Here is a 12749-nt window from a genome sequence, read left to right as displayed (position 1 = left end):
AAGAGCCGGATTCGCTCCGACTACCGGAAGACGTCCGCTTTCTTGATTGGCTATTCAGAACGTCCATTAGGACGTGTTGCCCTTTCCGTGTGCGCCTTGAGCAGGGCGGGAGGGAGGGCGTCCCTGCGTGGGAGTGTGGCGGGGGTTTCTACACCTTGCACCAGCATCGCAGCCCCTTCCACCAGGGGCTCGGCTAAAGGTCGCCCCTGGTGGGCGGCTGTCGAACCTGGAAGAAGAGCACGAGAACCCGGACCGCCCGGGGCTGCGGAGGTGTGCTGGGCAAGAAGGAAGATGGCGGCAGCGTCGGTGTCTGCGACTTCAGGGTCTCAGTTCTCGGTAAGAAGCGGTTGACGTTCGAATAGGCCCAGCTCGGTGCTGGCGCCTCTCTGCGTTTTCTCACCCTTCAGAGCGCTCTCAGCCCAGCGTCTCATCCCATCCTGGGAAACGGCGGGGGCTCCTAGAGCGCCCCATGCTGCTCTGGCGTCCACTGCTCCTCTGGAGGTTGCAGCCTTCTTTTGAAACAGGCCTGGCCCATCTTTCACTCACATATCCCTTGCACCTTACGGCCTAGCAGCCCATGTTACCGAACATTCCCAGGACCCGCCGGGATGACTGTACCCACACCCTGGGTAGCGAAAACATTGCTCCTTTGGTCACGTGGGTGTAACGGCCCTTCTTGGAATCTCGCCGAGACCAGGTAGGAGCGCTGGTCGGCTTCGTTGGCAGCTGTTGAATAGTCTGCAGTCTCGAGTGCATATTAGTCCTGCTTAAGCTGATTATTGTGCCTCCTCCCACCCTGCCATTAACGTTGTTCTGTGCTTACCTGACCCAGAACGCTTGCTTCCCACCTCCCACCTTAGGACTGCAACATGTAAATGTCGTTTTAGGGAAGCGACAGGGGGGAGCTGATCTTAATTGTTTTTGCCTCTGCAAGGGCCACTAGCCAGGTAAGTCACTAATATTTGTCGAGTTGGAGTGTCGAACACTTGGCGTTTTGGTTACCGCAGCATTGGGAATACTGTAGATTGGCAGTCAATGTGAGGAACCCTACTTTGGAGCCATTATCTCCTGATTAGTAAATGTCAAGTGCCTGGCATGCTTTTAAGGCTCCAAGATTACACAGATGAATAGGATGGAGTCCCTGCTTGAAAGGGCAACGCACTGATGAGAAACTACACGCAATTAGATTTTTACACAGTGGAGGTTGATAAATGCTACCATACTGGAATAACGTAGGCGAGAGTGACTAGCAGTGCTTGGGTGTGCTAGGGACAGTTTCCTAGAAGGGAATATGGAGCTAGCTGGATGGTGAAGGTAGTGTAAATGCTTGTCACAAGAACAGAAAAGGGAAGAACACCACAGGCATGTGGCGTATGTGCCAAGACAGTAGGTAAACTTGAAATAATTTGGGATGAGTAGAGGTAGTATGTGAGTGGGGTTGTATTAGATGAATTGTACAAGATGGGAAAAAAGGATAGTGAAAGAAGCAGGAGGCTATCAGGGTAAGTTATATCATAGAAGCAAATGGGGGAGCAGTTTAGGGAACATTAAGAGAGAGCAGAGTCACCTTGATAAAGATACACTTTTCTTCAGTTTCAGTTTTTGGTGGCTATTGTGAGGATTTGTGATAATAGGCTAGAAATAACCTTCAGGGTTTCAGCAGAAAGGGGGGTAACACGTTTGCAGAGAGGTCAGGAAAGGTTGAGAAAGTATGAAGCATATGGAGTTCAATCAGGAAATAGACTAGTAAAAGAAGATAAAAGAGGAACCATTAGACTGTTAGGAACAAGTTTCCTTAAGTAGATGAGATTATAAAGAGTCTTGGTTAATGAAACTTCATTGGGAGAAGAGGGCTTTTCACTGCCCTCAAAACGTAGCACTGGGAGACTGAGCAAGGAATACTCTTATACAGGCATACATCAGAGATATTGCTGCTTTGGTTCCAGACCATGGCAATGAAGCAAGTAGTAATCTTTTTGCTGGGGGAGGGTCTTGCTTTCAGTTTGTGAAAAACAACGCACCATCTATGAAGTGCAATAAAGTGAAGCACAAGGAAATGAGGTATGCCTGTAAATGTTGAATTGAACTGCACTCTGCTGAGACTATGGAGCTGAGCAGTGGTACTGAGATGTGGTCAACCCTTACGTAGTCTTTAAGGTAACCTGGTCAGAAATCCTACAATGTGTGTAATAGAAAAGCATACATATTTTTATATGTTAAGCTCAGCTTTAAGTGGATTCTAAATGTCAAGAATATGTTGACTATCTAGGACCATTTACAAATGAAAGCATAACCAACCTTCTTAATTAACTTGACCTGCTACATCAAAATATCTAATTTGTAAGTCACTATGTCTCAAAACAAAAATGACTAAATTTAGTTTATCAGTGTATAAGAAATAGCCCTGCTTAGACACCAGCTGTCTTGTGAGAAACAAGGCTGGCATTTCCAACAGAATTTGCAAAGCACTTTGGCTTAATAAACAGATGACCATAAAATATGACAACACAAAGAGCTTTTAAAACTACAACATGAACTCAGAAGAGTATTCATAGTCAGATTTTAGGGTTGTGAACATTAACATTTCATACTTACTCAACTTTAATAAGTCCAGCATGGAGCTAGCTATAGTAAATAGAGATGCTTTTACCAGGCAAGGATTTTTTAACAGGTAGATTCGAAGTAACAGACTTCAGGGAGCAGCTACCATATAAACCTCAAATATGAACAACATGGAAATGGGTGATACATTTGAATTGTGCTTTTAAGTAATCTTTCACTGCAAGGGTAGCAACAGTGGGTAACAGTAACATTTGTTGAGTGAACAGTATGTAGCAACTGATTAGTGGAGAGTAGCAGAAAAAGATAGGGCATAGGATATTAAATACAATTGCAGGCCGCATAGTCTTGCAAACAGAAGAATGTCTTTTCTGTCAGTCCTTTTTTATTTTCCTAGTAACCATGATCAACACCTAGGACTCTTTGGACTTAATGAGCTAATCTTCTAATTGGTCTCCCTGGCTTTTTAGCCAAGCCCTTTAATCAACCTGTTCCCTATTTCTCTTTAAAATGTTTTATGAATATTTCATAGAGTTTATAACATTAAACCATCGAACATATAAAAATTTATTTTTGATAATACAATGAATACTTTCATGCCCCTGTTTGCACCTTGCTTTCACATACACCACCATACATTTTGAGATTATAATAATGCATAATATTAATACTTATTAGTATTACCTGGCAATCATTTTAAATACTTTTCATATATTGATTCATTTAATCCTCAATAATTTTATGAGGTTGGCATTAGTATTTCCATGTTTGAATGAGCAAAATAAGGCCCAGAAAGGTTAAGTCAAAGTTACTTTTTTTTTTTTTAAAGATTTTATTGGGGAAGGGGAACAGGACTTTTTTGGGGAACAGTGTACTTCCAGGACTTTTTTTTTTTTCCCCAAGTCAAGTTGTCTTTTCAGTCTTAGTTGTGGAGGGTGCAGCTCCAGCTTCAGGTCCAGTTGCCATTGCTAGTTGTAGGGGGCACGGCCCGCGATCCCTTGTGGGAGTCGAACCAGCAATCTTGTTAAGAACCCGCGCTCCAACCAAACGCGCTCCAACCAACTGAGCCATTCGGGAGCTCAGCGGCAGCTCAGCTCAAGGTGCGTGTTCAATCTTAGTTGCAGGAGGTGGAGCCCGCCAATCCTTGAGGGACTCGAGGAGTTGAACTGGCAACCTTGTGGTTGAGAGCCCACTGGCCCATGTGGGAATCAAACTGGCAGCCTTCGGAGTTAGGAGCATGGAGCTCTAACCGCCTGAGCCACCGGGTCGGCCCCAAAGTAACTTTTATATTTCTGTTACCCACGAAAGAATGTCCAGCCTATAGAAAAGTTTTATAAGAGTTTATTTGAGGCAAAATTTTGAGGACATGTCTGGAAGCAAAATCTCAATATGGATTGAAATCATGCTCCGGAGAATGGCAGTTTTGCAGCTTATCCCGTACATTAGAATCAAAGGAGATGTAAGGACGGTTACACGAAATCCATTGGTTGTAGATTAAGGAGGTGGGAGACAGCAAAGCAGGGAAATCTCTAGGATTGAATAAAAAGCAAAATGGAGAAACATACTTTTACATTGATGGATACAGGATAAAAATTAACATTTACAGTACATAGAGATGGTTTGCTGTGAACAAGATAATGAGGGGTTCTGTGGTCTTGTGCTGTGGTGCCTCTTCCTGTGCCTTGAGGGGTCGAAGAAAAAATTACTCTGACATCTCAAAGGTGTGTTATCCTAGATGCATGAGAACAGTGGACAGAATTCACTTAAGATAATGATTGACCTTTGCTAAGGAAGCTGTAGTCCTGCGACGTGATTGCCTGCCAAAGCCTGCCCAGTTAGGAATTTATGATCAGACCATCCTGTGTGGTTACTTTTGGTCACTGAGCTTGTCAGGCCTGCCAAGTGGCCACCAGTAGCTTGTCAGGTTTGTTATGTAGTCCCTTTGTTCACACTGTACAGTATGGTATCTTGATGGGTTTTGGGTTTTTAGGATTTGTTGTTCATTAGTTTGTTTGCCAGCTATTATAAACAATCTTGTGATCATCCCTGTAAGTTGCATACTTGCAAAAGTTTTCCTAGAGCAGCAGTTCTCAAAGAGCGTTTTGAAGACCTTTGGGGTTCCCTGAGACCTTCTCAGGACGGTCTGTAATGTCCTTCCTTACCCAACCACTTTGTGAGAGACCAGATTTTCCTCACATACATCAACAGAAACAGTATGTCTAACAGTGAATGCAGAAGCAAATATAAGAATCCAACACCCTTTTAAGAGATTTGCAGGAATGTAAAATAATGCCATTCTTTTCACTCAGTGTTTTTTGGATGACAGTTATTTTTCATTCAAAAATTGTAACATCTTGGGTTTATTATTTTTAAGTTAGTAAATATCTTTAAATTTTCTCAGTTTAATTTTTAATATGATAAATATCAATAGATATAACCACATAAGCAAAAGCTCTTTGGGGTCTTCAGTAATATTTAAGAGTGTAAAGGAGTCACAAGTCCAAGAAGGTGGAAAGGGACGGGTCTGGGGCAGTGATTTTTCAAACTGCCTGTTGGGCTGTTACAGCTCAGTAGTGAGTGTGGAATATGTTTAGTGACTCAGGACACATAATTTTTTTCTAAAAGAGGAGAGAGAGAGAAAAAATAGCAAATTCAGCAAATATACCTGTGCATGAAATTTCTGAGTTGTAGAGTATGTGCATCTTTGGCTTTATTTGATAATAGATGAATTGTTTTGCAAAGCAATTAAACCAATGTACATTCCCACCAAGAGTCCACTTTATATCCTCTCTAACAAGTAGCATCGTCTCACTGTTAAATTTTTGCTAAGAGGAGAGTGAAATGATACCCTGTTCTTGTTCTCATTTGTGCCCCCGTGATCATTGGTGAAGATGCACCTGCCCCCCCCCCCCAAACTTTACTAGTCTTTTGTGTTTTTCCTTCTGTGAAATGCCTGTTCTTGTCTTTTGCCTGTTTGCAATTGGTTTTCTTACTGATTTGTAGTCATTCTTTATATATTTTGGATGTTAATCCTTGTCTGTTAAGAGTATTCAAAATACGCTTTGGCTTGTCTTTTTATAAGACCTTTAAATTAATAGGAATTATTAATTTTAATGTAATAAATTTTAGTCTTTTCTCTTTGTCATAATTGCTTTTTGGTTAAGAAATTATTACTTACAGCCAAGGTTTTGATGGTATTCTATGGCATTCTATATTTTTATCTACAAATTTTAAAGTTGGGGCCTTTTAATTCCTTAGTTTGCTTGAAATTAATTTGTGTGCTGCAAGATAGGGATCCAGTTTAATGTTTTTATTTACAATCCACAATTATTCTAGCAGTACTGTTTGAAAACTCATCCTTTCCCTAATGGTTTGCAATTTTAGCTATCTATATTAATTTCCGTGTGTGATGGATCTGTCACTAGGCTCTTCGTTCCGTTGTTGCATTTGTCTGTCTCTCCTTGTCGTAATGAGTCTCCTTTTTATTTGTCTCAGAGGGTAACTCTTCCTTGTTCCTCAACAGAAATGTTAGCTATTCTTGGTCCTTTATTGTTCCTCATTAGAAATTCTAGAATTTGCTATTGGAATTTCTATTGAAAGTTAGGAATAACTGATGTCTTTAGGATATTGAGCCTTCTACCTGGACATATTATGTCATTCCAGTTTTTTGGAACTTTAACATTTTTCAGTGAAGTTTTATAATTTTGGGTCTTGGACATCGTTTATTAAATTTATTTGTAGTTTTTAAAATATTTTTTCATAAGTTGCATTTTCTAACTGGTATATAGGATTATTCTTTCATATTAATTTTATTTAGCAACTTTTCTAAACTCTAATAGTTGAGGATTCTTTGGTGTTTTCTACTTAACGATTATAATCTGTGACGTTTGGATTCTTCCTTTTCAATCTTGACATCTCTTATTTCTGTCCATTGTCTCAATGTGCAGTCTAGGAAATGCAGCACAGCATTGACTAGAAGTCGTAAATATCTTTACCTTGTTCCTGAATTTAAAAGAAATGTGCACCATTAAATATGTTGCCATGGCTTGTTATAAATTTTATTATAAGAAAATAATTCTTTAATAATGGCTAAATACTGATTTTTTTCTTTTTTATATTTGTTGATCATACGGATTTTCACTTTAATAGGATGGATTGCATTTAAAAGATGTTTTCAGTTTCTAGTCTTCCATACCTGGAATAAACCCCACTGTTTCATATTTTCTGTATAGTTGGGTATGGTTTATATAATTGTATTTAAACTTTTATGTACCTGATTTTTTTCTAGCCATGTTGCGCACTCCATTTGAAAAGGCAAATAACGCACATTTTTAAACATACTTTATACTTAACACAGTGTTATACACAGAGATGTTAAATATTTGAATTAAATATTTGAATTATAAGTGTTCCTAAGTATAATATTTGCCCTAACAACCAAAGCTACCGGGAAAGAAGGTGGTCAGATTAAATATTTAGCCTTTAATCCTAAAAGTTTTTCCTAGAATCATATCATTTTAGTTGGAAAAATATTTATTGAATGCTTGGGGTCATGGCAGTAGTACTTGATTAAGAGTTGGACTTGGGTTTCTTAGTAGCTATGAGATTTTAAGCAAACAGATTAAGTTTTCTTAGCCTCTGTTTTTCAACTACAACATGGGGACAATGTTTGCTATGCTTACTTCACAGGGTTCTTGTGATAATTAAAGGGGAATGTGTAAATATGCTTAGAAAAAACAATGCGCTAACAAATCTAAGATACCATATGCAGTGTTCTGAAAGTAAATCCCAGTATGTCTTCCTGAGCTATAAAGTGGAGGTGCTTTCTTACCTGTCAGGATTTGTGGTGAGGATCAACCCAGATAATGGAAGTGTAAATTGTTAAGTCCAATGCAAATTTGAGGTTTATGGGTTGTTTTTATTTAGTATGTATAAGGGCGGAATAGCATAAACATTTTGCTTGGAAGCTCCTTTGCCTTCCCAAAGTTTCCGGGTGCTTATGATGAGATGGCTGATATGGCATCGAGGGCAAGAATTCACTTGAGATTTTCCATCATCCTAACTGACTACCATCTTTAGAAAGGCCTGTTTGCAAGGTTGGCTCTTGGTTGGCACCTGTGAACTTAATAGTAAGCAATTTCCTACAGTTATACATAAGATTTAAGCCTAAATGGCAAGAGTCACTTACTGTGCGCGTACACTGTGTGTACAATGTGGGTTACATACACCTGCTTTCGTTTGGGGAGTCAGGAATGTGACTAGCCCCCGGTGAAAACCTTGGCCACTAAGTCTAATGAGCTTTCTGGGCAGATGACACTTGACACAAGTTGTCATTAGTTGCTGGAGGAAGAATTAAGCATATCCTGAAGGAGTGCACCTGGAGAGGAATTTTGACAGCCTGCCCCTTCTCTTACTTACTTCACCCCATGCTTCTTTTCCTTTTGCTGATTTCGCTCTGTGTCCTTTCGCTGTAATTAATTACAGCCATGAGTATAACTATATGCTGAGTCCTGTCAGTCCTTCTAGCAAATCAGTGAACCTGGGGCTGGTTTGGGGGACCCCTAATACGCATGGTGATAGTAGTTGGAACCTTCTCAAAATTCAAGTTCCCAGATACTAGCCAAGAACCAACCTTGCAAGCAGACATTTCTAAAGACAGTGGTTTCAAGTCTGCTGTTAGCTCTTATACACACCACCTTCCTATGACATCCGTGTTGTTTGTTGTTGGATGTAGAAGAAACCAAAAGTTTTATTGTCTTTCAATGAATTACAGTAACTGTATTAAATAGGATAATTCAGTTTTATAAACAATGGGCAGTTTTTCTGTTTTGCCGGGGAATTATATAACTAATTTATTTAACAGATTTAAGCATATTTATCACATTTATGTGTCTTTATTAGAACTCTATTAGATGACTATGTTGGAAAAACAGTCATCCCCAATAATCAGTTTCCTACGCCAACTGGGTGTCCTACGATTCAGTTCACTTCCGATACTAACTACCTGGAGATAGTGCGGACCCCATAGGTTAAGGGGTGCCACAAGACTGACCTTCACAGCTGGAAGTCCCAGATGTTCCCAGATACCTACACTTCTGCTCAGCCAGCTGTAAATTAAGGCGTTCCATGACTCTCCCTCTTCACATTTAATAATTTGCTAGAGTCACTCTCAGAACTCAGGGAAGCACTATGCTTATGATTACAGCTTTTTAATAAAAAATAAAAAAACAAAAAAAAAACACAATTCAAGGACAGATAAATGGCAGAAACACATAGGGTACAATGTAGGTAAAGGGAACAACACATAGGGGCTTCCACGACCAATCTAGATGCTCCCGGATTCTCATTGTGCGAGAGTTTTCATGGAGGTTTCATTATGTAGGTGTGCTTGGTTAAATCATTGGCCACTGGTGACAACTCAATCTCTAGCCCCTCTCCCCTCTTACTGAGGTCAGAGTGTGGTGCTGAAATTACTCTTTAATCACCTGGTTGGTTTTTATGGCTACCACCCCTCATCTTAAAACTAGGGGGCCCGTTATGAGCATAATAAAAACATTCTCCTATCACTTAAACTCCAAGAATTTTTGAATCTCTGCCAAGAACCAGGAACAGAAACTAAATATGTTTTTTTTATTCCAGAGGGCATACAATTAATAACTATATCAGATAGAGATAAATGTTTTTAAAAAAGAGTGAGGAATCTCCTCTTAGGAGTGAATCCTACTTTAGCTAGGGTAACCAGGAAAAGCCTCACTGACAGACTTTTGAATAAATTACTGAATAGCACGAGGAAAGGAGCTTTGCAGGGAGAGTAAACATAGCAAATGGAAATGGAGTGTACTGTGCATTTTAGAAGTCCAAAAGTTAGTGTGGCTGGGAAGCAGTGGTTGTGGGGGTGGGGGGGAGAAGTAGGGAATGAGGTCAGGGTCAGCCTGGGTCAGATTATTTGGGCTTTATAAGCCATGACAAGAGTTTTGGATTTTATTCTGTGATGGAAAGCCGTTGGAAAGTTTCGATTAGGGGGTATTACTTGAATTAATTTATGTTTTTAAAAAATCATAACAATTACTATTTGGAGAAGAGAAAGGGATGTGGACAAGAGTGGTTGGGGGCGCATGTGGTAGTTCAGACAAAAGATCACAGTGCTGTGAACCAGGGAATTAGTCGTGGGCTTGATGAGACGTTAGAGAATTTCTTGCTATGTTCTGAAGACAGACACCCAACAAGGTTTCCTGAAAGATTGGATGTGGGATGTATGGAGAAATGACTCCTTCCAAGGGTTTTGGCCTGAGCAGCTGGGTAAATGGTGGTGCTAGTTACTGTGGTCTGCTGGGAGAGGAGCAGGTTTGGGGAGTAGATTCAAGAATTCGGTTATAAACATGTTAAGTTTGAGGTGCCCACATTGACATCTCAGTGGAGATAACGAGTGGGAAGGTCGATTTGAGTATAGAGTCCAAGAGGGAGAACTCTGGATTCTGTGTTTAAACTTGAAAGTTATCCGCAGATAGAGGGTTTCCAAAGCCCTGAGAGTAGGTGAGGTCATCAAAAGAATCCATGTACAAGGTGAAAAAGAGAAGAGGTGGAAAGACGAACCTTTGGAGAACTCCAGCATTTAGAAGGAGGAAGAAGGGAGCTGAGGAGATTCTGAGAAAGGGGCCTGTGTGGTAGGAGGAAAACAAGAGTGTGGTGGTCCATCCACTAAAGAAAGTGTTGGGATGAAGTGATCTGCTGTATCACATGCTTCTGGGAGATCACTGAATTCGGCAATGTGAAGTTATTGGTGAGCTTGGGAGCTGTTTCTCTGAAGTGATGACTCAAGTCTGGTTGGAGAGGTGATTAAGAAGTGGCAGCAATTTTAATTATTTTGAGGGACTTTGTTATAAAAGTTGAGAAATGAGGAGGGAGCTGGGAGGGGGAAGGTGGGGAGTCCTAAAGTTAAGAAAAGGGTTTTTTTGTTGTTGTTTTTTTGGTCATTAATGGCAATGTGAAAGATCTGGAAGGGAGGGAGAGATAGATGGCATCAGACGGGAGAGGGGTTTTAGTAGGAACCAAAACTTTGAGTGGGTAAATGGAAACAGGTTCGTTATGTATACAAAACTCATTCCTTGTTTCAGGGCAGGGAAGGCAGAGCGTGTAAGAATGGTGTAAGTAGGTTGTGGGTTCTCTTGAGAACTAGTTGTTGTTCAGTTAATCCCAGAATGAATGTTATTGTACAGGGGGTGAGGCTGTGGGGCGGAGAGGGATGATGAGAGGTAGGTGAGGCAGCTTTTTTAATCTTCCTTTTCCTCTTTTGTAAAACGGAGAGTGTTTCTGTGGTTCTTCCCAACTCTTAAACAAATACTAGTTTTCTAATCCCTAATGTTTATGCCTTTTTCTCTGTTTTCTCTGGCTATTAAAAATTAATATTTTTTTCTATTAGTCTTAGGTGTTTACCTAAACTTTACTATCTTAACCATTTTTAAGGGTACAATTCAATAGTATTAAATATATTCACATTGTTGTGAAAGAGATCTCCAGAAATGAAACTATATCCATTAAAAAACAACCCTTTGCAACCTCTCCCCAACCTCTGGTAACCAGGATTCTACTTTCTGTTTCTATGAATTTGACTACTTGAAAGACTTCATGTAAGAGGAATCATAAAATATTTGTCTTTTTGTGATGTGTTTATTTCACTAAGCATAATGTCCTCAAGGTTCATCCATTATGTAGCATGTGATGGGATTTCCCTCCTTTTAAAGGCTGGATAATATTTTATGTGTATACCACGTTATTGTTTACTAGTTTTAATCGACACATTTGTGTGTGTGTATATAATTAAGAGTTTTCAGTTTTGCATTTCTGTTTTATTTAATTTCACATTAGTTCTTATAAATAATTTATGCAAAGCCATTTTATTTTCTATCTTTTGCTTTTGGTTGATTTAAATATTCTTCTATTCTTTGCTTCAAACTGCTGGAGGCAAATAAGGACACGGACCCAACACATTCATAGTAACAATGACTTTCATTGCTTTGACATTTAAAATGAATTGCCTAACATAGAAAATGGAATATATTTAGAATTCCTTTTCTAAAAAAAAAACAAAAAAAAAACAAAACTCATTATAACGTGCATTTTTATATAAAAAGACTGAATAGTTTGTCTGCTGGCCCAACTCAGGTGGTATTTTGATGACATATATGTGGCAATTTATTTTGACAAATCTTGTACTGATAGTTTTGTAAGAGTTGGGAGGCAGTAAATTTAATAAAAATTTGTTTTCCGTAAATTACGTATGCACAGTTCTTCTAATATCTGTGTAATGTTCAGTAATTCTAATAAAAATTTTGAAAATCATAAGTGAATTTGCAGGTTGTTTATGTTCATAAATACATTGCTATTTCCTAACCATTGTTTGTACGGTAGTTGTTACGTGATAGGATTCTAGTAGGTTGTATGACTTAAAAGTTCTCTGTGAAGAACCATATTTAATGGTTGTAATGTGGTAACTCATGGTGCTTTGCAAGAGCTTTGGCAGTATTATACAGAGGGTGCCCAAAAAAATGTATACACATTTTAAGATAACCTCCATATATATATTAAGACTAGAAAACTCACCCCATATTCCATCCACCTACAAAACTGATGTCAGTTTGCCAAAAAGTTTGAAAAATGTCAATTATTAGTCCCTGTTGCACATGAACACCCATTTCACCGGAGACCTAGCATTGAATCATTTGAGTACCACTTTTGAGACTTCCAAGCTCTTTGCCTTCTCCTTCAGTTTTTATAGTCATAATATATGTTTTGTATTTGCTTTCGTAAATCAACTGGAAAATTGCATGGTTTTGAACACAGAAATAGTCTTTGATTTTTAATAAGATTTAGATGCAATGTGGTTATTTTGTACTTTTCTGGACACAGATCATTCTGGTGCTTTATAAATATAGTTCTCCAAAGGTAGGAGTTGAAAACCTAGTTTGCTGTGGCTACTTGAATAAGAAAAATGGATGCCTGAGAATTTTGAGCAGTTAGCAGTTATATCTTCATCTTAGCTTTCAGTTGTTCCATTTCTTCCCCCGCTCTCGGTCTGCCTCCCAACAGGAAGCCACCTACAACAAACAGCCCCCCAGTTAGCATCCTGCGCACTGAAAACTGTCATGTGGAGCGTAATCCCACAGTGAACACAATCCCATTCAAGACAGTGT

The 12749-nt window shown here is 39.3% G+C and overlaps 1 protein-coding gene across 4 annotated transcripts in view; it reads left to right on the top strand.

Annotated features, from left to right (window-relative positions):
* CEP57 (centrosomal protein 57) overlaps positions 1 to 12749 on the top strand; it is a 45583-nt gene that overhangs the window by 431 nt on the left and 32403 nt on the right. The window contains exon 1 of one of the 4 annotated variants that reach the window (XM_019737534.2): positions 82 to 336. The exons of 1 other annotated variant lie outside the window; for it this stretch is intronic. In XM_019737534.2, the coding sequence (XP_019593093.1) occupies positions 292 to 336 (45 nt within the window). In that variant the 5' untranslated portion in view covers positions 82 to 291. Of the gene's footprint in view, positions 1 to 81; positions 337 to 371; positions 698 to 12749 lie in introns of those variants that run through there. 2 more of the 4 variants (XM_019737533.2, XM_074335580.1) reach the window with 2 other exon arrangements.

This window comes from Rhinolophus sinicus, linkage group LG06 (genome assembly GCF_036562045.2).
Source record: "Rhinolophus sinicus isolate RSC01 linkage group LG06, ASM3656204v1, whole genome shotgun sequence".
Classification (NCBI taxonomy): Eukaryota; Metazoa; Chordata; class Mammalia; order Chiroptera; family Rhinolophidae; genus Rhinolophus; species Rhinolophus sinicus.
The sequence above is the reverse complement of the archived record's forward strand: the minus strand, read 5'-3'. Positions and strand labels throughout refer to the sequence as shown.